This window comes from Salmo trutta, chromosome 33 (assembly GCF_901001165.1).
Source record: "Salmo trutta chromosome 33, fSalTru1.1, whole genome shotgun sequence".
NCBI classification, from domain to species: Eukaryota; Metazoa; Chordata; class Actinopteri; order Salmoniformes; family Salmonidae; genus Salmo; species Salmo trutta.
In genome coordinates, this window is record NC_042989.1 from 41,937,567 (window position 1) to 41,961,783 (window position 24,217).

General features: G+C 48.2%; 1 protein-coding gene across 1 annotated transcript in view; it reads right to left on the bottom strand.

The window, feature by feature from the left end:
* The window catches only part of paplna (papilin a, proteoglycan-like sulfated glycoprotein), a gene marked incomplete in the record, with an annotated part of 68,209 nt that overhangs the window by 10,596 nt on the left and 33,396 nt on the right, over nucleotides 1-24,217 (bottom strand). Inside the window, 10 exon segments of the mRNA XM_029730997.1 lie at nucleotides 5,076-5,156; nucleotides 5,466-5,616; nucleotides 6,146-6,322; nucleotides 7,216-7,420; nucleotides 15,228-15,293; nucleotides 17,072-17,198; nucleotides 17,513-17,636; nucleotides 19,823-19,995; nucleotides 21,291-21,371; nucleotides 22,654-22,777. Coding sequence (XP_029586857.1) covers nucleotides 5,076-5,156; nucleotides 5,466-5,616; nucleotides 6,146-6,322; nucleotides 7,216-7,420; nucleotides 15,228-15,293; nucleotides 17,072-17,198; nucleotides 17,513-17,636; nucleotides 19,823-19,995; nucleotides 21,291-21,371; nucleotides 22,654-22,777 — 1,309 coding nt within the window.

A 24,217-nucleotide genomic window follows, 5' to 3' on the forward strand; every position in this document is an offset into this window, starting at 1 on the left:
GAACATACACCACAGTAGGACAGACACCACAGTAGGGACTAGGACATACACCACAGTAGTACTAGGACAGAGAACCACAGTGGACTAGGACATACCCACAGTAGTAGGACATCACCACAGTAGGACTAGGATACAACACAGTAGGACTAGCACATACACCACAGTAGGACAGACACCACAGTAGGACTAGGACATACACCACAGTAGGACTAGGACATACACCACAGTAGGACTAGGACATACACCACAGTAGGACTAGGACATACACCACAGTAGGACAGACACCACAGTAGGACTAGGATATACACCACAGTAGGACAGACACCACAGTAGGACTAGGATATACACCACAGTAGTCTAGGACAGACACACAGTAGGACTAGGACATACACCACAGTAGGACTAGGATAGACACCACAGTAGGACAGGACACCACAGTAGGGACAGACACCACAGTAGGACAGACACCACAGTAGGACTAGGACATACACCACAGTAGTACTAGGACAGACACCACAGTAGGACTAGGACATACACCACAGTAGGACTAGCACATACACCACAGTAGGACATACACCACAGTAGGACTAGGATAGACACCACAGTAGGACTAGGACATACACCACAGTAGGACATACACCACAGTAGGACTAGGACATACACCACAGTAGGACTAGGACAGACACCACAGTAGGACATACACCACAGTAGGATATACACCACAGTAGGACATACACCACAGTAGGACTAGGACAGACACCACAGTAGGACATACACCACAGTAGGATATACACCACAGTAGGACTAGGACAGACACCACAGTAGGACTAGGATAGACACCACAGTAGGACAGACACCACAGTAGGACTAGGATATACACCACAGTAGGACATACACCACAGTAGGACTAGGACAGACACCACAGTAGTACAAGGACATAAACCACAGTAGGACTAGGATATACACCACAGTAGGACTAGGATATACACCACAGTAGGACAGACACCACAGTAGGACAGACACCACAGTAGGACATACACCACAGTAGGACAGACACCACAGTAGGACTAGGACATACACCACAGTAGTACTAGGACAGACACCACAGTAGGACTAGGACATACACCACAGTAGGACATACACCACAGTAGGACTAGGACATACACCACAGTAGGACTAACACATACACCACAGTAGGACAGACACCACAGTAGGACTAGGACATACACCACAGTAGGACTAGGACATACACCACAGTAGGACTAGGACATACACCACAGTAGGACTAGGACATACACCACAGTAGGACAGACACCACAGTAGGACTAGGATATACACCACAGTAGGACAGACACCACAGTAGGACTAGGATATACACCACAGTAGTACTAGGACAGACACCACAGTAGGACTAGGACATACACCACAGTAGGACTAGGATAGACACCACAGTAGGACAGACACCACAGTAGGACAGACACCACAGTAGGACAGACACCACAGTAGGACTAGGACATACACCACAGTAGTACTAGGACAGACACCACAGTAGGACTAGGACATACACCACAGTAGGACTAGCACATACACCACAGTAGGACATACACCACAGTAGGACTAGGATAGACACCACAGTAGGACTAGGACATACACCACAGTAGGACATACACCACAGTAGGACTAGGACATACACCACAGTAGGACTAGGACAGACACCACAGTAGGACATACACCACAGTAGGATATACACCACAGTAGGACATACACCACAGTAGGACTAGGACAGACACCACAGTAGGACATACACCACAGTAGGATATACACCACAGTAGGACTAGGACAGACACCACAGTAGGACTAGGATAGACACCACAGTAGGACAGACACCACAGTAGGACTAGGATATACACCACAGTAGGACTAGGACAGACACCACAGTAGTACTAGGACAGACACCACAGTAGGACAGACACCACAGTAGGACAGACACCACAGTAGGACAGACACCACAGCTCCATCCAGCCTGCCCATCTGCACCACCAGGTAGACCACACGCACACAGAACAGAACAGGACAGACAGACACACAGAGTCACTGTCCAGGCCAGCGCTCACTCACACACTCCAGTGCCTCCAAATATTTTAATCAGACTTCCCAATCCTACGGACCCTCGAAAACATGTCAATCAGAACAGGATAATTAGGAAGGGGTGGGGGGGCTGGAGGAGAGGGACAGGGGGTGGGGGGGGTGGAGGAGAGGGACAGGGGGTGGGGGGGTGGAGGAGAGGGACAGGGGGTTGGGGGGGGGGGGCTGGAGGAGAGGGACAGGGGGGTGGGGGGGAGGGACAGGGGGTGGGGGGACAGGGGGTGGGGGGGTGGAGGAGAGGGACAGGGGGGTGGGGGGGCTGGAGGAGAGGGACAGGGGGGTGGAGGAGAGGGACAGGGGGTGGGGGGGGGGGGAGGGAGGGACAGGGGGGGGGGGGCTGGAGGAGAGGGACAGGGGGGTGGGGGGGCTGGAGGAGAGGGACAGGGGGGTGGGGTGGAGGGGGGGGCTGGAGGAGAGGGACAGGGGGGTGGGGGGAGGGGGGGGCTGGAGGAGAGGGACAGGGGGTGGGGGGGGGGCAGGTCTGTTGGAGACACAGTGACGGGGGAGAGAGGGAGAGAACCAGCAGAGTAAAGGAAGGAAGTCAGCCTTGGACAAGCAAACCTTGTCTGAGCCAGAACGGCCCATAGGGCAGGAGACTCTCCTGATTCTGTAGTGTGAGGCAGTCAGAACGGCCCATAGGGCAGGAGGCTCTCCTGATTCTGTAGCGTGAGGCAGTCAGAACGGCCCATAGGGCAGGAGACTCTCCTGATTCTGTATGGGAGTCCAGAAGGCCCCATAGGGCAGGAGAACTCTCTGATTCTGTAGTGTGAGGCAGTCAGAACGGCCACATAGGGCAGGAGGCTCTCCTGATTCTGTAGTGTGAGGCAGTCAGAACGGCCCATAGGGCAGGAGACTCTCCTGATTCTGTAGTGTGAGGCAGTCAGAACGGCCCATAGGGCAGGAGACTCTCCTGATTCTGTAGTGTGAGGCAGTCAGAACGGCCCATAGGGCAGGAGGCTCTCCTGATTCTGTAGCGTGAGGCAGTCAGAACGGCCATAGGGCAGGAGGCTCTCCTGATTCTGTAGCGTAGAGGCAGTCAGAACGGCCCATAGGGCAGGAGGCTCTCCTGATTCTGTAGTGTGAGGCAGCCAGAACGGCCCATAGGGCAGGAGGCTCTCCTGATTCTGTAGTGTGAGGCAGTCAGAACGGCCCATAGGGCAGGAGGCTCTCCTGATTCTGTAGTGTGAGGCAGTCAGAACGGCCCATAGGGCAGGAGGCTCTCTCCTGATTCTGTAGTGTGAGGCAGTCAGAACGGCCCATAGGGCAGGAGGCTCTCTCCTGATTCTGTAGTGTGAGGCAGTCAGAACGGCCCATAGGGCAGGAGGCTCTCCTGATTCTGTAGTGTGAGGCAGTCAGAACGGCCCATAGGGCAGGAGGCTCTCCTGATTCTGTAGTGTGAGGCAGTCAGAACGGCCCATAGGGCAGGAGGCTCTCTCCTGATTCTGTAGTGTGAGGCAGTCAGAACGGCCCATAGGGCAGGAGGCTCTCCTGATTCTGTAGCGTGAGGCAGTTTGATTAGCACCAGAGTATAGAGTGGTTTAGGTGAGCAGAGTAGAGTAAATGGGACAGCCGAGACTGGTAGTCATAGTACATAATCACCTGCAATGCTTTTGGTAAAATAACTAGTTAAAGGAATGAATTGGATAAATTAAGACTCGCTCTGGATAAGAGCGTCTGCTAAATGACGTAAATGTAAATGTAAGACCTGGGATATCACAAGGGACACTACATGATCAAAAGTATGTGGACACCTACTCGTTCAACATCTCATTCCAAAATCATGGGTATTGATATGGAGTTGGTCCCCCCCATTGCTGCTATAACAGCCTCCACTCTCCTGGGAAGGCTTTCCACTAGATGTTGGAACATTGCTACGGGGACTTGCTTCCATTCAGCCACAAGAGCATTAGTGAGGTCGGGCAGTGATGTTGGGCGATTAGGCCTGGATCACAGTCAGTGTTACAATTCATCCAAAAGGTGTTCGATGGGGTTTAGGTCAGGGCTCTGTTCAGGCCAGTCAAGTTCATCCACACAGATCTTGACTAACCATTTCTGTAAGAACCTCGCTTTGTGCACGGGGGCACTGTGATGCTGAAACAGGAAATGGCCTTCCTCAAACTGTTGCCACAAAGTTGGAAGCACAGAATCATCTAGAATGTCATTGTATGCTGTAGCGTTAAGATTTCCCTTCACTGGAACTAAGGAGCCCGAACCATGAAAAACAGCCCCAGACCATTATTCCTCCTCCACCAAACTTTACAGTAGGCACTATGAATTGGGGCAGGGTGGAAGGATGATTCATCAACACAGAGAACGAGTTTCCACTGCTCCAGAATCCAATGGGGGCGAGCTTTACGCTTGGCATTGCACATGGTGATCTTAGGCTTGTGTGAGGCTGCTCGGCCATGGAAACCCATCTCATTAAGCTCCCGACGAGCAGTTCTTGTGCTGACGTTGCTTCCAGAGGCAGCTTGGAACTCGGTAGTGAGTGTTGCAACCGAGGACAGACGATTTCTACGCCCTACGTGTTTCAGCACTCAGCGGTCCCGTTCTGTGAGTTTGTGTGGCCTACCACTTCACGGCTGTGCCGTTGTTGCTCCTAGACGTTTCCACTTCACAATAACAGCACTTATAGTTGACCGGGGGCAACTCTAGCAGGGAAGGAATTTTACGAACTGACTTGTTGGAAAGGTGGCATCCAATGACGCTGCCTTCGTTCGAAAGTCACCTAGCTCTTCTTCAGTAAGGCCATTCTACTGCAAATATTTGTCTTTGGAGATCGCACACCAGTCTGCAACGGGTGTGGCTGAAATAGCAGAATCCACTCATTTGAATGGGTGTCCACATACTTTTGTATATATTGTGTACCTGTATGAAAGTCAAGGACACTCAAGTTCACTTGGAAAGATAGATAGGAGTTAGGAACAAACCTGTAGGGTGATCTGGGACGTAAGGAATGAAGCCTTGCTGTGTGTTGTCTTGTCCTCTGGGATTCTGCATACTGGGGACAACTGGACAACAACAAGAAGAAGGAGAGGTAGACACTCAAATCTATGGCTCAGATTATATACATATACACACACCGGGGACCTCTGGACAACAAGAAGAGACGCAGAATTACAGATGTATTCTGTAGACTATATGGTTGAGATTCATGTCTATTTCGACGACAATCAGCGCGCGCGCACGCACACACGCACACACACACACACACACACACAGACACACACACACACACACGTACACACACACACACACACGCACACACAGACACAGACACACACACACACACACACACACAGACACACACACTGTCTCACCCTGTGGGCGGTAGCAGGGCTGTGTGTTGCAGGTCTCCACTGTGAGGGGTTTAAGGTTGGAGTTACAACGTTTCACTGGGTACAGGTTCCTCTCTCTGTCAGAACACATCACCTGGCGCTCACGCAGACCTGAAGCACAGCTTTTAGAGCACTGGAGACGGGAGAGGAGAGGAGAGGAGAGGAGGAGAGGTGGAGGAGAGGAGAGGAGAGGAGAGGAGAGGAGAGGACGTGAGGAGGAGAGGAGAGGAGAGGAGAGGAGAGGAGAGGAGAGGAGAGGAGAGGAGAGGAGAGGAGAGGAGAGGAGAGGAGAGGAGAGGAGGAGAGGTGGAGGAGGAGGAGAGGAGAGGAGGAGAGGAGGAGAGGGGAGGAGAGGAGAGGAGAGGAGAGGAGAAGAGAGGAGAGGAGAGGAGAGGACGTGAGGAGGAGAGGAGAGGAGAGGAGAGGAGGGGAGAGGAGAGGAGAGGAGAGGAGAGGTGGAGGAGAGGAGAGGAGAGGAGGAGGAGAGGAGAGGAGGAGGAGAGGAGAGGAGAGGTGGAGAGTGTTAATTGCATTAGTGTGTGTGTGTGTGTGTGTGTGTGTGTGTGTGCGTACGTGCGTGCGTGCGTGTGCGTGTCTATGTGTTAATTGCATATGCACGTGTGTGTGTGTAATGAGTTTGTGTGTCTGTCTGTGCCACTCACCAGTCCCCAGTCTCCAACGTGCCAGCTGACAGCCAGTAGACATGCGGGCATGGAGCAGGGCTGGGTGGCTACGGGGCGGAGTGATGCGGAGCAGGACGTGTCTGCTAACTGGACCGATGCTGCTCCGACACACATCACCTCTCTGGACTGATCCCCTGTCCCACATGTCACTGAGCACTGGAGAGAACACAACATACAGTGGGATTGATCACTACTCTATAAATAAAACTAGGCCCTCATCCTGTTTCTAGATCTGGATAGTAGGTATGAAGCAGTGCGTTATCTCACGTTATCGCATCGGCCAAAATGTTCCAAAAGTAGAGAGGCACATTGCCAACTGTCAGAGTCAGATACGTGCTGATTTCTGAGAACAGTCCCACAACTTTGGTGCCTTACGACTTCAGCAACAAGCTGGCAAACTAGCTAGCTACCGTTTGACCAGTCCAATGACCTTGTACCAGGCTACTAGCTGGAGTAAGTTTGCACGAGCATGATTAACGTCATAGCTGTCCGAGAGCAGAGTGATTTTCAGAATTAGGAACTAGCGTTATGCGGATGAACAAAATCTAAATTCCACCGTCGTACAAGACAGATCGGTTGAGGTTCGAGCGTTGTGTCGGAGTGATGCCATCTGACGTGACTCACTGGAGTGTAGTGGTAGAACTTCCCACCTTACAAATCTACAAACATCAAAAGGTTTCCCAAACTCGGTCCTGGGGACCCTGAAGGGTGCAGTACCTACCACGCTCAGGTCTACCCCTCTCTCTCTTCTGACTGCAGTACCTACCACGCTCAGGTCTACCCCTCTCTCTCTCTCTTCTGACTGCAGTACCTACCACGCTCAGGTCTGCCCCCCCTCTCTCTCTCTTCTGACTGCAGTACCTACCACGCTCAGGTATACCCCTCTCTCTCTTCTGACTGCAGTACCTACCACGCTCAGGTCTACCCCTCTCTCTCTTCTGACTGCAGTACCTACCACGCTCAGGTCTACCCCTCTCTCTCTCTTCTGACTGCAGTACCTACCACGCTCAGGTCTACCCCTCTCTCTCTCCTCTGACTGCAGTACCTACCGCGCTCCAGACAGAAGCCCTCCACGAGACACAACGCTGCATGTTGCAGGTCTGCAGGGTGGGCGGGGCGAGGGCGTAGGCTGCACAGACGGCGTCCTCCACCACACGGGGCCCTGATGCATCATGGGAGACACACTGCACACTGCGCACCTGGGAGCCGCCGCCACACGACACAGAGCACACGTTCCATTCACCTGTCGTCCAGCTAAGACGGGGAGCAGAGAGACGGGAGTTAATAACTACATGTGATTCAGAGTGGCTGCATGTGATTCAGAGTGGCTGCATGTGATTCAGAGTGGCTGCAGGTGATTCAGAGTGGCTGCATGTGATTCAGAGTGGCTGCATGTGATTCAGAGTGGCTGCATGTGATTCAGAGTGGCTGCATGTGATTCAGAGTGGCTGCATGTGATTCAGCAGAGTGGCTGCATGTGATTCAGCAGAGTGGCTGCATGTGATTCAGCAGAGTGGCTGCATGTGATTCAGCAGAGTGGCTGCATGTGATTCAGAGTGGCTGAGAGTGGCTGCATGTGATTCAGAGTGGCTGCAGGTGATTCAGAGTGGCTGCAGGTGATTCAGAGTGGCTGCAGGTGATTCAGAGCGGCTGCAGATGATTCAGAGTGGCTGCAGGTGATTCAGAGTGACTGCGGTTCCAGACTTTCTGGAACCCGACCTGCCGTGGCTATTGATACAGAGATTTCTACGCATGTGCAGGAGTTTGTTTTACGTAGCTGCTGCCCACTCTACTGCCTACGTAGCTGCTGCCCACTCTACTGCCTACGTAGCTGCTGCCCACTCTACTGCCTACGTAGCTGCTGCCCACTCTACTGCCTACGTAGCTGCTGCCCACTCTACTGCCTACGTAGCTGCTGCCCACTCTACTGCCTACGTAGCTGCTGCCCACTCTACTGCCTACGTAGCATGTAGACCAAAGAGGGAAACCCCAGTATTTCACCATAGAGACCAAAGAGGGAAACCCCAGTATTTCACCATAGAGACCAAGGAGGGAAACCCCAGTATTTCACCATGCAGACCAAAGAGGGAAACCTCAGTATTTCACCATAGAGACCAGGGAGGGAAACCCCAGTATTTCACCATAGAGACCAGGGAGGGAAACCCGAGAATTCTAGGCCTTACTTTTAACCAAATGTTACAATTTCAATTTAGAGCAAAACACTTGGGTGAACTTTTGGAATCATGGAAATAGAATGATTATTATAATTATATAGTTAAAATATAATAGTGGGCACTTTGAATAAAGTGTTGTTTGACATGACAACAAAGGAAAATGCCAGGGAGGAATTATTGTGACAGGATAGGAACCAAACTGTTGACAAGTGTTTCCTAGGGGACCCTATAATCTTGGGCTACATTGAATATTTTGCACAAACAACATACACCACTAATTATGTTTGCTCTGACTCATTTACATTTATTATCTAGCTAGCGATTAGCATCAGCGGCTAATCTAGCTAGCGATTAGCATCAGCGGCTAACAATTTTACGGCTAACAATATTTAGGCCCAACTTGCTAAGAAAAGACAAACTAGATGTTTGCAGATGTAAAGAAACACAAACTAATAGCGTCATTATAGAACGCGAGTGGATTTATATTAAGAAGCAAAGCGAAAAACAGCATCGTTGTTATCAACATTGCTTATATGCACTGCATCGACCATGCAGACAACGCAGGTGTTTCGTGTTCGAGGAACGAACGTGCTCCCGAGAGAGATGAGTAGCGAAGTAACGTATAAAAATGGACGTCACACACGGAGTATCACATTTAACAAAAACCAAACATTCAAATACGGTTTCTAGAAAGTAAAGTAAAAATCCAAATCGGTCAGTGCATCAATACCAGCATATCGTAAAATACAGTATAGACCAGCCCAGCCCATACAGATTAAACCTACAGTATAGACCAGCCCATACACATTAAACCTACAGTATAGACCAGCCCATACAGATTAAACCTACAGTATAGACCAGCCCATACACATTAAACCTACAGTATAGACCAGCCCATACACATTAAACCTACAGTATAGACCAGCCCTTACACATTAAACCTACAGTATAGACCAGCCCTTACACATTAAACCTACAGTATAGACCAGCCCTTACACATTAAACCTACAGTATAGACCAGCCCATACAGATTAAACCTACAGTATAGACCAGCCCATACACATTAAACCTACAGTATAGCCCAGCCCATACAGATTACACCTACAGTATAGACCAGCCCATACAGATTAAACCTACAGTATAGACCAGCCCTTACACATTAAACCTACAGTATAGACCAGCCCATACACATTAAACCTACAGTATAGACCAGCCCTTACACATTAAACCTACAGTATAGACCAGCCCTTACACATTAAACCTACAGTATAGACCAGCCCATACACATTAAACCTACAGTATAGACCAGCCCTTACACATTAAACCTACAGTATAGACCAGCCCATACAGATTAAACCTACAGTATAGACCAGCCCATACACATTAAACCTACAGTATAGCCCAGCCCATACAGATTACACCTACAGTATAGACCAGCCCATACACATTAAACCTACAGTATAGACCAGCCCTTACACATTAAACCTACAGTATAGACCAGCCCATACACATTAAACCTACAGTATAGACCAGCCCATACACATTAAACCTACAGTATAGCCCAGCCCATACAGATTAAACCTACAGTATAGACCAGCCCATACACATTAAACCTACAGTATAGCCCAGCCCATACAGATTAAACCTACAGTATAGACCAGCCCATACACATTAAACCTACAGTATAGACCAGCCCTTACACATTAAACCTACAGTATAGACCAGCCCATACACATTAAACCTACAGTATAGACCAGCCCATACACATTAAACCTACAGTATAGCCCAGCCCATACACATTAAACCTACAGTATAGACCAGCCCATACACATTAAACCTACAGTATAGACCAGCCCTTACACATTAAACCTACAGTATAGCCCAGCCCATACACATTAAACCTACAGTATAGACCAGCCCATACACATTAAACCTACAGTATAGACCAGCCCATACACATTAAACCTATAGTATAGCCCAGCCCTTACAGATTAAACCTACAGTATAGACCAGCCCATACACATTAAACCTACAGTATAGACCAGCCCAGCCCATACACATTAAACCTACAGTACAGCCCAGCCCATACAGATTAAACCTACAGTATAGACCAGCCCATACAGATTAAACCTACAGTATAGCCCAGCCCATACAGATTAAACCTACAGTATAGACCAGCCCTTACAGATTAAACCTACAGTATAGACCAGCCCATACAGATTAAACCTACAGTATAGACCAGCCCTTACAGATTAAACCTACAGTATAGACCAGCCCAGCCCTTACACATTAAACCTACAGTATAGCCCAGCCCATACACATTAAACCTACAGTATAGACCAGCCCTTACACATTAAACCTACAGTATAGACCAGCCCATACAGATTAAACCTACAGTATAGACCAGCCCATACAGATTAAACCTACAGTATAGACCAGCCCTTACACATTAAACCTACAGTATAGACCAGCCCATACACATTAAACCTACAGTATAGACCAGCCCATACAGATTAAACCTACAGTATAGACCAGCCCATACAGATTAAACCTACAGTATAGACCAGCCCATACAGATTAAACCTACAGTATAGACCAGCCCATACAGATTAAACCTACAGTATAGACCAGCCATACGATAACCTACAGTATAGACCAGCCATACAGATTAAACCTACAGTATAGACCAGCCCATACAGATTAAACCTACAGTATAGACCAGCCCATACAGATTAAACCTACAGTATAGACCAGCCCATACAGATTAAACCTACAGTATAGACCAGCCCATACACATTAAACCTACAGTATAGACCAGCCCATACAGATTAAACCTACAGTATAGACCAGCCCTTACACATTAAACCTACAGTATAGACCAGCCCATACACATTAAACCTACAGTATAGACCAGCCCATACAGATTAACCTACAGTATAGACCAGCCCATACAGATTAAACCTACAGTATAGACCAGCCCATACAGATTAAACCTACAGTATAGACCAGCCCATACAGATTAAACCTACAGTATAGACCAGCCCATACAGATTAAACCTACAGTATAGACCAGCCCATACAGATTAAACCTACAGTATAGACCAGCCCATACAGATTAAACCTACAGTATAGACCAGCCCATACAGATTAAACCTACAGTATAGACCAGCCCATACACATTAAACCTACAGTATAGACCAGCCCATACAGATTAAACCTACAGTATAGACCAGCCCATACACATTAAACCTACAGTATAGACCAGCCCATACAGATTAAACCTACAGTATAGACCAGCCCATACACATTAAACCTACAGTATAGACCAGCCCATACACATTAAACCTACAGTATAGACCAGCCCTTACACATTAAACCTACAGTATAGACCAGCCCATACAGATTAAACCTACAGTATAGACCAGCCCTTACACATTAAACCTACAGTATAGACCAGCCCATACACATTAAACCTACAGTATAGACCAGCCCATACAGATTAAACCTACAGTATAGACCAGCCCTTACACATTAAACCTTAACACTAATGAGGTCACGTTCCCCTGAACAGTATAGCCCAGCCCATACAGATTAAACCTTAACACTAATGAGGTCACGTTCCCCTGAACAGTATAGCCCAGCCCTTACACATTAAACCTTAACACTAATGAGGTCACGTTCCCCTGAACAGTATAGCCCAGCCCATACACATTAAACCTTAACACTAATGAGGTCACGTTCCCCTGAACAGTATAGACCAGCCCTTACACATTAAACCTTAACACTAATGAGGTCACGTTCCCCTGAACAGTATAGACCAGCCCTTACACATTAAACCTTAACACTAATGAGGTCACGTTCCCCTGAACAGTATAGACCAGCCCTTACACATTAAACCTTAACACTAATGAGGTCACGTTCCCCTGAACAGTATAGACCAGCCCAGCCCTTACACATTAAACCTTAACACTAATGAGGTCACGTTCCCCTGAACAGAGAACAGTCTACCCAGGGTTCATAGCTGTCTCAGGTTTCTTAGGCAACCGTTATTTACTATACTGCCCCTAGACAGTACCAAACGGAACAAAACACTGCTATTTACTGACAGACAGACTAACACTTATATAGACCAGACTGATATATAGACCATACTGATATATAGACCATACGGATATATAGACCAGACTGATATATAGACCATACTGATATATAGACCAGACCACCATACTGATATATAGACCATACTGATATATAGACCATACTGATATATAGACCATACTGATATATAGACCAGACCACCATACTGATATATAGACCATACTGATATATAGACCATACTGATATATAGACCAGACCACCATACTGATATATAGACCATACTGATATATAGACCATACTGATATATAGACCATACTGATATATAGACCATACGGATATAGAGACCATACTGATATATAGACCAGACCACCATACTGATATATAGACCATACTGATATATAGACCATACTGATATATAGACCAGACTGATATATAGACCAGACTGATATATAGACCAGACCACCATACTGATATATAAACCATACTGATATATAGACCATACTGATATATAGACCAGACTGATATATAGACCAGACCACCATACTAATACAGACCATACTGATACAGACCATACTGATATATAGACCAGACTGATATATAGACCAGACCACCAGACTGATTTATAGACCCCAGGCACTACAGAGCTGGTATTCATAAAGCGCCCCATAGTAGAAGTGTTGATGTAGGATCAGCTTTTCCTTTTAAATTACACTGAATTGACCTGTCCAGTGTAACCTGATAATAGGGCAGCACTTCTACAGCTGAAACGCTTCATGAATGAATGCCAGGCCAGGAGACAGAACAAGTGTCTTTATGATGTAACAGAACAAGTGTCTTTATGATGTAACAGAACAACCCCAGTGTCTTTATGATGTAACAGAACAACCCCAGTGTCTTTATGATGTAACAGAACAACCCCAGTGTCTTTATGATGTAACAGAACAACCCCAGTGTCTTTATGATGTAACAGAACAACCCCAGTGTCTTTATGATGTAACAGAACAAGGGTCTTTATGATGTAACAGAACAACACTACAACTATGTCTCACACTAGAATACTACGTGTTATGCATTGCCAAACTCTCCATACTATGTAGTGCACATGCTAAGAGTTTTGGGACACAAACATTAAACTATGTTAACAGACACAGACAGACAGCAGGCTTTATACGACAACACTGAATAAACCAGACAGCAACCCAGCTTAGGGATCAGTGGTCACGGGTTAAGGGTTAGGGGCCGTAGTTCATGGAAGGGACCTCTGATGCAATTCTAGCATCAAATACTTTCACTCTCTCAGTAGAGAGGAACTTTATCTTAAAACTGCTCAAGGAAGAGGGAGTAAAAGGAAGGAGGTGAGAGGAGGAGGATAAGGGAGGAAGCAGGGAGGAGGAGGAAGGAGGAAGATAAGGGAGGAAGCAGGGAGGAGGAGGGAGGAGGAGGATAAGGGAGGAAGCAGGGAGGAGGAGGGAGGAGGAAGATAAGGGCGGAAGCAGGGAGAAGGTGGGAGGAGGAGGATACGGGAGGAAGCAGGGAGGAGGAGGGAGGAGGAAGATAAGGGAGGAAGCAGGGAGGAGGAGGAAGGAGGAAGATAAGGGAGGAAGCAGGGAGGAGGAGGGAGGAGGAGGATAAGGGAGGAAGCAGGGAGAAGGTGGAAGGAGGAGGATAAGGGAGGAAGCAGGGAGAAGGTGGGAGGAGGAGGATAAGGGAGGAAGCAGGGAGAAGGTGGGAGGAGGAGGATAAGGGAGGAAGCAGGGAGAAGGTGGAAGGAGGAGGATAAGGGAGGAAGCAGGGAGAAGGTGGGAGGAGGAGGATAAGGGAGGAAGCAGGGAGAAGGAGGAAGGAGGAGGATAAGGGAGGAAGCAGGGAGAAGGTGGGAGGAGGAGGATAAGGGAGGAAGCAGGGAGAAGGTGAGAAGAGGAGTGAGGAGAGCTAGATAGAAGGAATGAAAAGTAGGAGGAGACGAGGGAAGGGAGGAGAGCCCGAGGTGCGTTCAGTTCACTGGAACGTTCCAGAATGTAAAAACGTACTGAACGCAGCCCTGGATAGAAGAAGGGAGGAGACCAGAGAGAGGAGAGGGGAGACCAGAGAGAGAGAGAGAGAGAGAGAGTTTGGATCTCTGAGCTGGATGGTTGCCCCTTGCCTTTGTTCTGGGTCCCGACATGGAAGAGCAGGCGTCAACACTAAACACAGACTCACACTGAACTCAAACACATCCCAGGGAGTAGTGCCATACTCTAAATGTGTGTTCGATGTGTAGAGACTAAACTTTTAACTTAAAATAAACTGTTTCTGTTCCAAATGGCACCCTATTCCCTAGATAGTGCACAAGAGCCCATAGGGCTCTGGTCTAAAGTAGTGCACTATATAGGGCTCTGGTCTAAAGTAGTGCACTATATAGGGTCCTGGTCTAAAGTAGTGCACTATATAGGGAATAGGGCTCTGGTCTATAGTAGTGCACTATATAGGGAATAGGGCTCTGGTCTAAAGTAGTGCACTATATAGGGAATAGGGCTCTGGTCTAAAGTAGTGCCCTATATAGGGAATAGGGCTCTGGTCTAAAGTAGTGCACTATATAGGGTCCTGGTCTAAAGTAGTGCACTATATAGGGAATAGGGCTCTGGTCTAAAGTAGTGCACTATATAGGGAAAAGGGTGCAATTTTGGATGCGTCCTTGATCTCTGGTATACAACCCCCCCCCCCCCCCCCCCCCCCCCCCCCCTGTGTTTGAGGTCAAATGCTAAACTAAAGCTTTTTGGAGCAGCGGGCCACCGTAGGCCCTGTGTTACCTGTACACATATGTTCTGGGGGTTTCAGAGGGCGTCCACACATGTGGCTGATACAGGTATGCCATCCTTTATGAACAGGGACAACAACAAACATTACCCACAACAGTGAGACCAGAGAGAGAGGAGAGAGGAGACCTGAGAGAGAGGAAAGAGGAGACCTGAGAGAGAGGAGAGGGGAGACCAGAGAGAGAGGAGAGAGGAGACCTGAGAGAGAGGAGAGGGGAGACCTGAGAGAGAGGAGAGAGGAGACCAGAGAGAGGAGAGAGGAGACCTGAGAGAGAGGAGAGGGGAGACCTGAGAGAGGAGAGAGGAGACCTGAGAGAGAGGAGAGGGGAGACCTGAGAGAGGAGAGGGGAGACCAGAGAGAGGAGAGAGGAGACCTGAGAGAGAGGAGAGGGGAGACCTGAGAGAGAGGAGAGGGGAGACCTGAGAGAGAGGAGACCTGAGAGAGGAGAGGGGAGACCAGAGAGAGGAGAGGGAAGACCAGAGAGAGGAGAAAGGAGACCAGAGAGAGGAGAGAGGAGACCAGAGAGAGGAGAGGGGAGACCAGAGAGAGGAGAGGGGAGACCAGAGAGAGGAGAGAGGAGAGAGGAGACCATAGAGAGGAGACCAGAGAGAGAGGAGACCAGAGAGAGAGGAGAGAGGAGACCAGAGAGAGGAGACCGGAGAGAGGAGATCAGAGAGAGAGGAGATCAGAGAGAGAGGAGACCAGAGAGAGGAGACCAGAGAGAGAGGAAACCAAAGAGAGAGGAGACCGGAGAGAGGAGACCAGAGAGAGAGGAGACCAGAGAGAGAGGAGATCAGAGAGAGAGGAGACCAGAGAGAGAGGAGAGAGGAGAGAGAGAGGAGACCAGAGAGAGAGGAGACCAGAGAGAGAGGAGATCAGAGAGAGAGGAGACCAGAGAGAGGAGCCAGACCATAGAGTGAGAAAGAGGGCTCGGCGCAGCCCATGCTGTCACTGAAGCCATTGTGGCACAGATACAAGAATGGGCCCCCTTTCTATCTCTATGGCCCAGCCAGACAGCTCCTGTATGGACACACAAACCTACTGAACCCAGGTTATCACAACTAACAAGATTACACTGGACTGGCTCCATCCATTCTCTGCATAATTGCAAATTCCAGAAACTTTCCCAAAGTTCCCAGGTTTTCGGGAAAGAGGATGAAATCAGGTAGGAGGAGGGAGCAAGGAGGGACTCCACCAACTGGAGATTTCTGAAGAACCCATGTGAACTCTGGGAAAGATCTGAGCCCATATCCATTAAACGTCTCAAAGTACTGTAGAAGCTCTGATCCAGGATCTGTCCATATCATCTTTCATTCATTCTGATCTAGGATCTGTCCATATCATCTTTCATTCATTATGATCTAGGATCTGTCCATATCATCTTTCATTCATTATGATCTAGGATCTGTCCATATCATCTCATTCATTATGATCTAAAAGGCAACACTGACTCTGAGACGCTTCGTGGATCAGTCTTAACAGGTCAGTCATAATAAGGTATCGCTCCACCATTTCAGCTTCTCTACCATACATACAGTCTTCTTCATCACAGTGGCCTTGATAGCTACAGTCTGTTTAACATACAGTAAAACTATGGTCCGTCTCAAAGTACAGCACAGACACTCCACCATACTGGACGTGGAAATCAGGGCATTCATCTCTGAGCTAGGACGCAAAGGCCACTGACTAACTTCTGTCTAAGAAAATACAATCAACGTTGCTATCAGACTTACTTTGATGTGCATGACCTCACATCACTTCCTTGAACAGTGTCTTGTTCATTCCCCAAAAGGACTTATTGTGAAATGTAGAGCCTTGTAGGAAGTGGCAGACTCACCTGTGAGTCTGAGGGCACTGCTGAGTGTTGCAGGTGCGGTTGGTGAGGGGGCGTGGCAAGGCGGAGCACAGGTAGTCTGGGTAGGCCTCATTATCGATGGCACAGAACACCAGACGAGACTGGTACCCTGGTGGAGGGAGCAGGAGGAGGAATCAGTCCTGCAGAGACGCTAAATGAAGACTGTGTCCAAGGATACTTTGGTCAAAAACAAACAGCACTAACTATTGTTGAGTGGAACAAGAAGAACAAGAAGAACAAGAAGAACAAGAAGAACAAGAAGAACAAGAACAAGAAGAACAAGAAGAACAAGAACAAGAAAAACAAGAAGAAGAACAAGAAGAACCAGAAGAACCAGGATGTGTAAGGACAAGTCCAAGCGAGGAAGAACATCAGGTAAAAAAAAAAAAGACTCCAGTGACAGACTAGAGTAAAGACACGTACCTGATCCACACTCTCTGCTGCAGGCAGACCAGGAGCCGAAGCTCCAGTAGTATCCCTCTCTGGAGTGACCATGAGGTAGGTAATACTCATACTCTACTCCCTGGTTATGTTCCTGGCTGATCAACTGGGGAGACGGAGACAGAAGGAAAGGTTCGCTCATCTGGGGATCTGTTTCAACACTGGTATATTTGATGAAAGATTACCGTTACTGACACTGATTTTGCAAATAGGGTCGGCATCTCAAAAATACACTACATGACCAAAAGTATGTGGACACCTGCTCGTCTAACATCTCATTCCAAAATCATGGGTTTTAATATGGAGTTGGTCCCCTCCATTGCTGCTATAACAGCCTCCACTCTTCTGGGAAGACTTTCCACTAGATGTTGGAACATTGCTGTGGGGACTTGCATCCATTCATGAACAAGAGTATTAGTGAGGTCGGGTGCTGATGTTGTTGGGCGATTAGGCCTGGATCACAGTCAGCGTTCCAATTCATCCCAAAAGTGTTCGGTGGGGTTGAGGTCAGGGCTCTGTTCAGGCCAGTCAAGTTCTTCCACACAGATTTTGACTAACCATTTCTGTATGGATCTCGCTTTGTGCACAGGGGCCTTGTTGTGCTGAAACAGGAAATGGCCTTCCTCAAACTGTTGCCACAAAGTTGGAAGCACAGAATCATCTAGAATGTCATTGTCAGCGTTAAGATTTCCCTTCACTGGAACTAAGGGGCCCGAACCATGAAAAACAGCCCCAGAACATTATTCCTCCTCCACCAAACTTTACAGTTGGCACTATGCATTGGGGCAGGTAGCGTTCTTGTCGGACTGCCTGACGGTGAAGCGCAATTCATCACTCCAGAGAACGCGTTTCCACTGCTCCAGAGTCCAATGGTGGTGAGCTTTACATCACTGCAGCCGACGCTTGGCATTGCACATGGTGATCTTAGGCTTGTGTGCAGCTGCTCGGCCATGGAAACACATCTCACGAAGCTCCCGACGAGCAGTTCTTGTGCTGACGTTGCTTCCAGAGGCAGTTTGGAACTCGGAAGTGAGTGATGCAACCGAGGACAGACAATTTCTACGCCCTAAGTGTTTCAGCACTCGGCGGTCCCGTTCTGTGAGCTTGTGTGGCCTACCACTTCATGGCTGAGCCGTTGTTGCTCCTAGACATATCCACATCACAATAACAGCACTTACAGTTGACTGGGACAGCTGTAGCAGGGCAGAAATTTGACATACTGACTTGTTGGAAAGGTGGTATCCTATGACGGTGCCACGTTGAAAGTCACTGAGCTCTTCAGTAAGGTCATTCTACTGTCAATGTTTGTCTATGGAGAGTGCATGGCTGTGTGTCAGCAACGGGTGTGGCTGAAATATCCGAATCCACTCATTTGAAGGGGTGTCACATACTTTTGTATATATAGTGTAGTTGGGAGTCTGGTCCCAGATCTGTTGGAGCTGTCTTGTCAACTCCTACGGTCGTTGTTAGCGAGACAGCACAGACAGACTATATATCTGGGAGTCTGTTTCAACAATGGTATGTGTACTAGAAGTTTACCCTTACTACCCAGGGTTATACACACTTAGAAAAACGGGTTCGTAAATAGGTCTTCAACTGTCTCCATAGCAAAACCCCTTTTGAGTTCCATGTAGAACCCTCTGTGGGAAGGGTTCTACCTGGAACCAAAAAGGGTTCTACCTGGAACCAAAAAGGGTTCTACCTGGAACCAAAAAGGGTTCTTCAAAGGGTTCTACCTGGAACCAAAAAGGGTTCTACCTGGAACTAAAAAGGGTTCTACCTGGAACCAAAAGGGTTCTACCTGGAACTAAAAGGGGTTCTTCAAAGGGTTCTTCGATGGAGACAGAACCTTTTCTTCTAAGAGTGTAGTACCAGATAGTGTTTATTTTTCAATATTTTACTGGCAAAATGTAAATGTACTTAAGAAACATAAACCCAAATGTTTCAGGTCGATGACAGCTGATGTGTTCATCTCTATTGATTTATCATGTAGGCCTACAGTTGGGGGTGGTGTGTGTGTGTGTGTGTGTGTGTGTGTGTGTGTGTGTGTGTGTGTGTGTGTGTGTGTGTGTGTGTGTGTGTGTGTGTGTGTGTGTGTGTGTGTGTGTGTGTGTGTGTCTGGTTGCTATGTGTGAGCCACATGCACGTAAAACCTAAAGACACATTTCCCATTCCACAAGAACGGGACAATAAAGTTTTGAATCTGAATCTAAATCTGGTACCCTATTCTGTGCACTATATAGGGAATAGGATGACATTTTGGACGCAGAACCAGGTGTCTCTGACTCTGACCTCTATGACCAGTGGCTCGGTGGTGGGTCCGCGACCGATGATGGTCTCAGGAGTCATCTCTCCCTCAGCCCCTCTCTGGTAGTATAGCATGGTGCCAGCTACTGGAGCGGCCCTGGAGAACTCAATCACCCAGTGGCCGTTCAGGTAGTACTCGCCACGCAGGTTCTTAATGGCTGGAGGTAGAAACGGTAGCCTCGGTTACAGTCACAGTCAGGTTCTTAATGGCTGATGATAGACACAGTAGCCTTGGTTACAGTCACAGTCAGGTTCTTAATGGCTGGAGGTAGAAACGGCAGCCTTGGTTACAGTCACAGTCAGGTTCTTAATGGCTGGAGGTAGAAACGGTAGCCTTGGTTACAGTCACAGTCAGGTTCTTAATGGCTGAAGGTAGAAACAGTAGCCTTGGTTACAGTCACTCATTAAATAGAGTTTTCCTCGTACACAGTAGCCTTGGTTACAGTCACAGTCAGGTTCTTAATGGCTGGAGGTAGAAACAGTAGCCTTGGTTACAGTCACAGTCAGGTTCTTAATGGCTGGAGGTAGAAACAGTAGCCTTGGTTACAGTCACAGTCAGGTTCTTAATGGCTGAAGGTAGAAACAGTAGCCTTGGTTACAGTCACTCATTAAATAGAGTTTTCCTCGTACACAGTAGCCTTGGTTACAGTCACAGTCAGGTTCTTAATGGCTGGAGGTAGAAACAGTAGCCTTGGTTACAGTCACAGTCAGGTTCTTAATGGCTGAAGGTAGAAACAGTAGCCTTGGTTACAGTCACTCATTAAATAGAGTTTTCCTCGTACACAGTAGCCTTGGTTACAGTCACAGTCAGGTTCTTAATGGCTGAAGGTAGAAACAGTAGCCTTGGTTACAGTCACAGTCAGGTTCTTAATGGCTGAAGGTAGAAACAGTAGCCTTGGTTACAGTCACTCATTAAATAGAGTTTTCCTCGTACACAGTAGCCTTGGTTACAGTCACAGTCAGGTTCTTAATGGCTGAAGGTAGAAACAGTAGCCTTGGTTACAGTCACAGTCAGGTTCTTAATGGCTGGAGGTAGAAACAGTAGCCTTGGTTACAGTCACAGTCAGGTTCTTAATGGCTGAAGGTAGAAACAGTAGCCTTGGTTACAGTCACAGTCAGGTTCTTAATGGCTGGAGGTAGAAACAGTAGCCTTGGTTACAGTCACAGTCAGGTTCTTAATGGCTGGAGGTAGAAACAGTAGCCTTGGTTACAGTCACAGTCAGGTTCTTAATGGCTGGAGGTAGAAACGGTAGCCTTGGTTGCAGTCACTCATTAAATAGAGTTTTCCTCTACATACTCATGTTGTCATGATAAGATTGAACTCTTCATCTTAAATGCCACTTCACTGATCTTAATGACATTTAATGTACAGGACAGTTGATAGCTAGCTAGCTAATAGCTAGCTAACCATTAACCATTAACCACCCAGTCGTCCAAGGAATGAAGGACTCACCCAGATAGTTACGAGTGGCAACAGTCTCTCCGATGCGGATGGAGGTGGCTCCCACAGGGATGATAAACATCTGGTTATACCCTGGGAGGGAGGAGGACAGGAGAGATAGAACAGCTGGTTATAGTCTGGGAGGGAGGAGGACAGGAGAGATAGAACAGCTGGTTATAGTCTGGGAGGGAGGAGGACAGGAGAGATAGAACAGCTGGTTATAGTCTGGGAGGGAGGAGGACAGGAGAGATAGAACAGCTGGTTATAGTCTGGGAGGGAGGAGGACAGGAGAGATAGAACAGCTGGTTATAGTCTGGGAGGGAGGAGGACAGGAGAGATAGAACAGCTGGTTATAGTCTGGGAGGGAGGAGGACAGGAGAGATAGAACAGCTGGTTATAGTCTGGGAGGGAGGAGGACAGGAGAGATAGAACAGCTGGTTATACCCTGGGAGGGAGGAGGACAGGAGAGATAGAACAGCTGGTTATAGTCTGGGAGGGAGGAGGACAGGACAGATAGAACAGCTGGTTATAGTCTGGGAGGGAGGAGGACAGGAGAGATAGAACAGCTGGTTATACCCTGGGAGGGAGGACGACAGGGGGGACAGAACACCTGGTTAAACCCTGGGAGAGAAGGGACACAGGGGGGACAGAACACCTGGTTAAACCCCGGGAGAGAAGGGACACAAAGGGGGGACAGAACACCTGGTTAAACCCTGGGAGAGAAGGGACACAAAGGGGGGGACAGAACACCTGGTTAAACCCTGGGAGAGAAGGGACACAAAGGGGGGGACAGAACACCTGGTTAAACCCTGGGAGAGAAGGGACACAAAGAGGGGACAGAACACCTGGTTAAACCCTGGGAGAGAAGGGACACAAAGAGGGGACAGAACACCTGGTTAAACCCTGGGAGAGAAGGGACACAAAGGGGGGGACAGAACACCTGGTTAAACCCTGGGAGAGAAGGGACACAAAGGGGGGGGACAGAACACATCAGTGGACAACCAGAGTTACTACAGTTGTTGACACTAAAACTTTGTGACAAACTATCGCTAGAAGACGCCGGAGCCCTGTGGAGACATTCTATTGGTCTGCCAATACCACAGCATGAACAATTTAGAGCCCCCAACTGCACCATGGGGAAGCACTACCATAAATGTAAATGTGAGGTGGGAGGTACAATCTGTACTAAGGTTGAAAAATTCCGTTAAACTTTGAAAACAATTCCCAGGTTTCCCAGAAATCCTGGTAGGAGGATTCCCGAATTTGCTTCTTATTCCATTATGATTCTAGGAATCTTCTAACCGGGATTTCTGGAAAACATAGGATCTTTTTTGGGAAAGTTAGCAGAATTTTGCAACTCTAATCTGTACCTTACCTTTGGGCAGGTTGTTAATATCGAAGGTACTCCTGACGGGGAAGCAGGACTGTCCGTTGCCCCCACACTGCAGACAGGGGTCCTCCTGCTGGGGGGATTCCAGCATGTTGTCACAGCCCAGACGCTGGAGGGGGAAGCGGGGCAGAGAGAAGGAGAGAGACAAGGATATAGGTAAGATGGATGAAAGAAAGAAAAAAAGCACACACCCTGAAAGTAGGGTGGTCAGACAACAGAGCAACAGATCTCTTTAGTGGGATGGAGGGTGTTTTACAGTGGGAAGGAGGGTGCTTTACAGTGGGACGGAGGGTGTTTTACAGTGGGAAGGAGGGTGTTTTACAGTGGGATGGAGGGTGTTTTACAGTGGGATGGAGGGTGTTTTACAGTGGGAAGGAGGGTGTTTTACAGTGGGAAGGAGGGTGTTTTACAGTGGGATGGAGGGTGTTTTACAGTGGGAAGGAGGGTGTTTTACAGTGAGACGGAGGGTGTTTTACAATGGGAAGGAGGGTGTTTTACAGTGGGAAGGAGGGTGTTTTACAGTGGGAAGGAGGGTGTTTTACAGTGGGAAGGAGGGTGTTTTACAGTGAGACGGAGGGTGTTTTACAGTGAGACGGAGGGTGTTTTACAGTGGGAAGGAGGGTGTTTTACAGTGGGATGGAGGGTGTTTTACAGTGGGACGGAAGGTGTTTTACAGTGGGACGGAAGGTGTTTTACAGTGGGAAGGAGGGTGTTTTACAGTGGGATGGAGGGTGTTTTACAGTGGGATGGAGGGTGTTTTACAGTGGGAAGGAGGGTGTTTTACAGTGGGAAGGAGGGTGTTTTACAGTGGGATGGAGGGTGTTTTACAGTGGGATGGAGGGTGTTTTACAGTGGGATTGAGGGTGTTTTACATTGGGAAGGAGGGTGTTTTACAGTGAGACGGAGGGTGTTTTACAGTGGGAAGGAGGGTGTTTTACAGTGGGAAGAAGGGTGTTTTACAGTGGGAAGGAGGGTGTTTTACAGTGGGAAGGAGGGTGTTTTACAGTGGGACGGAAGGTGCTTTACAGTGGGAAGGAGGGTGTTTTACAGTGGGATGGAGGGTGTTTTACAGTGGGATGGAGGGTGTTTTACAGTGGGAAGGAGGGTGTTTTACAGTGGGAAGGAGGGTGTTTTACAGTGGGATGGAGGGTGTTTTACAGTGGGATGGAGGGTGTTTTACAGTGGGAAGGAGGGTGTTTTACAGTGAGACAGAGGGTGTTTTACAGTGGGAAGGAGGGTGTTTTACAGTGGGAAGGAGGGTGTTTTACAGTGGGAAGGAGGGTGTTTTACAGTGGGAAGGAGGGTGTTTTACAGTGAGACGGAGGGTGTTTTACAGTGAGACGGAGGGTGTTTTACAGTGGGAAGGAGGGTGTTTTACAGTGGGAAGGAGGGTGTTTTACAGTGGGATGGAGGGTGTTTTACAGTGGGAAGGAGGGTGTTTTACAGTGGGAAGGAGGGTGTTTTACAGTGGGACGGAGGGTGTTTTACAGTGGGATGGAGGGTGTTTTACAGTGGGAAGGAGGGTGTTTTACAGTGGGAAGGAGGGTGT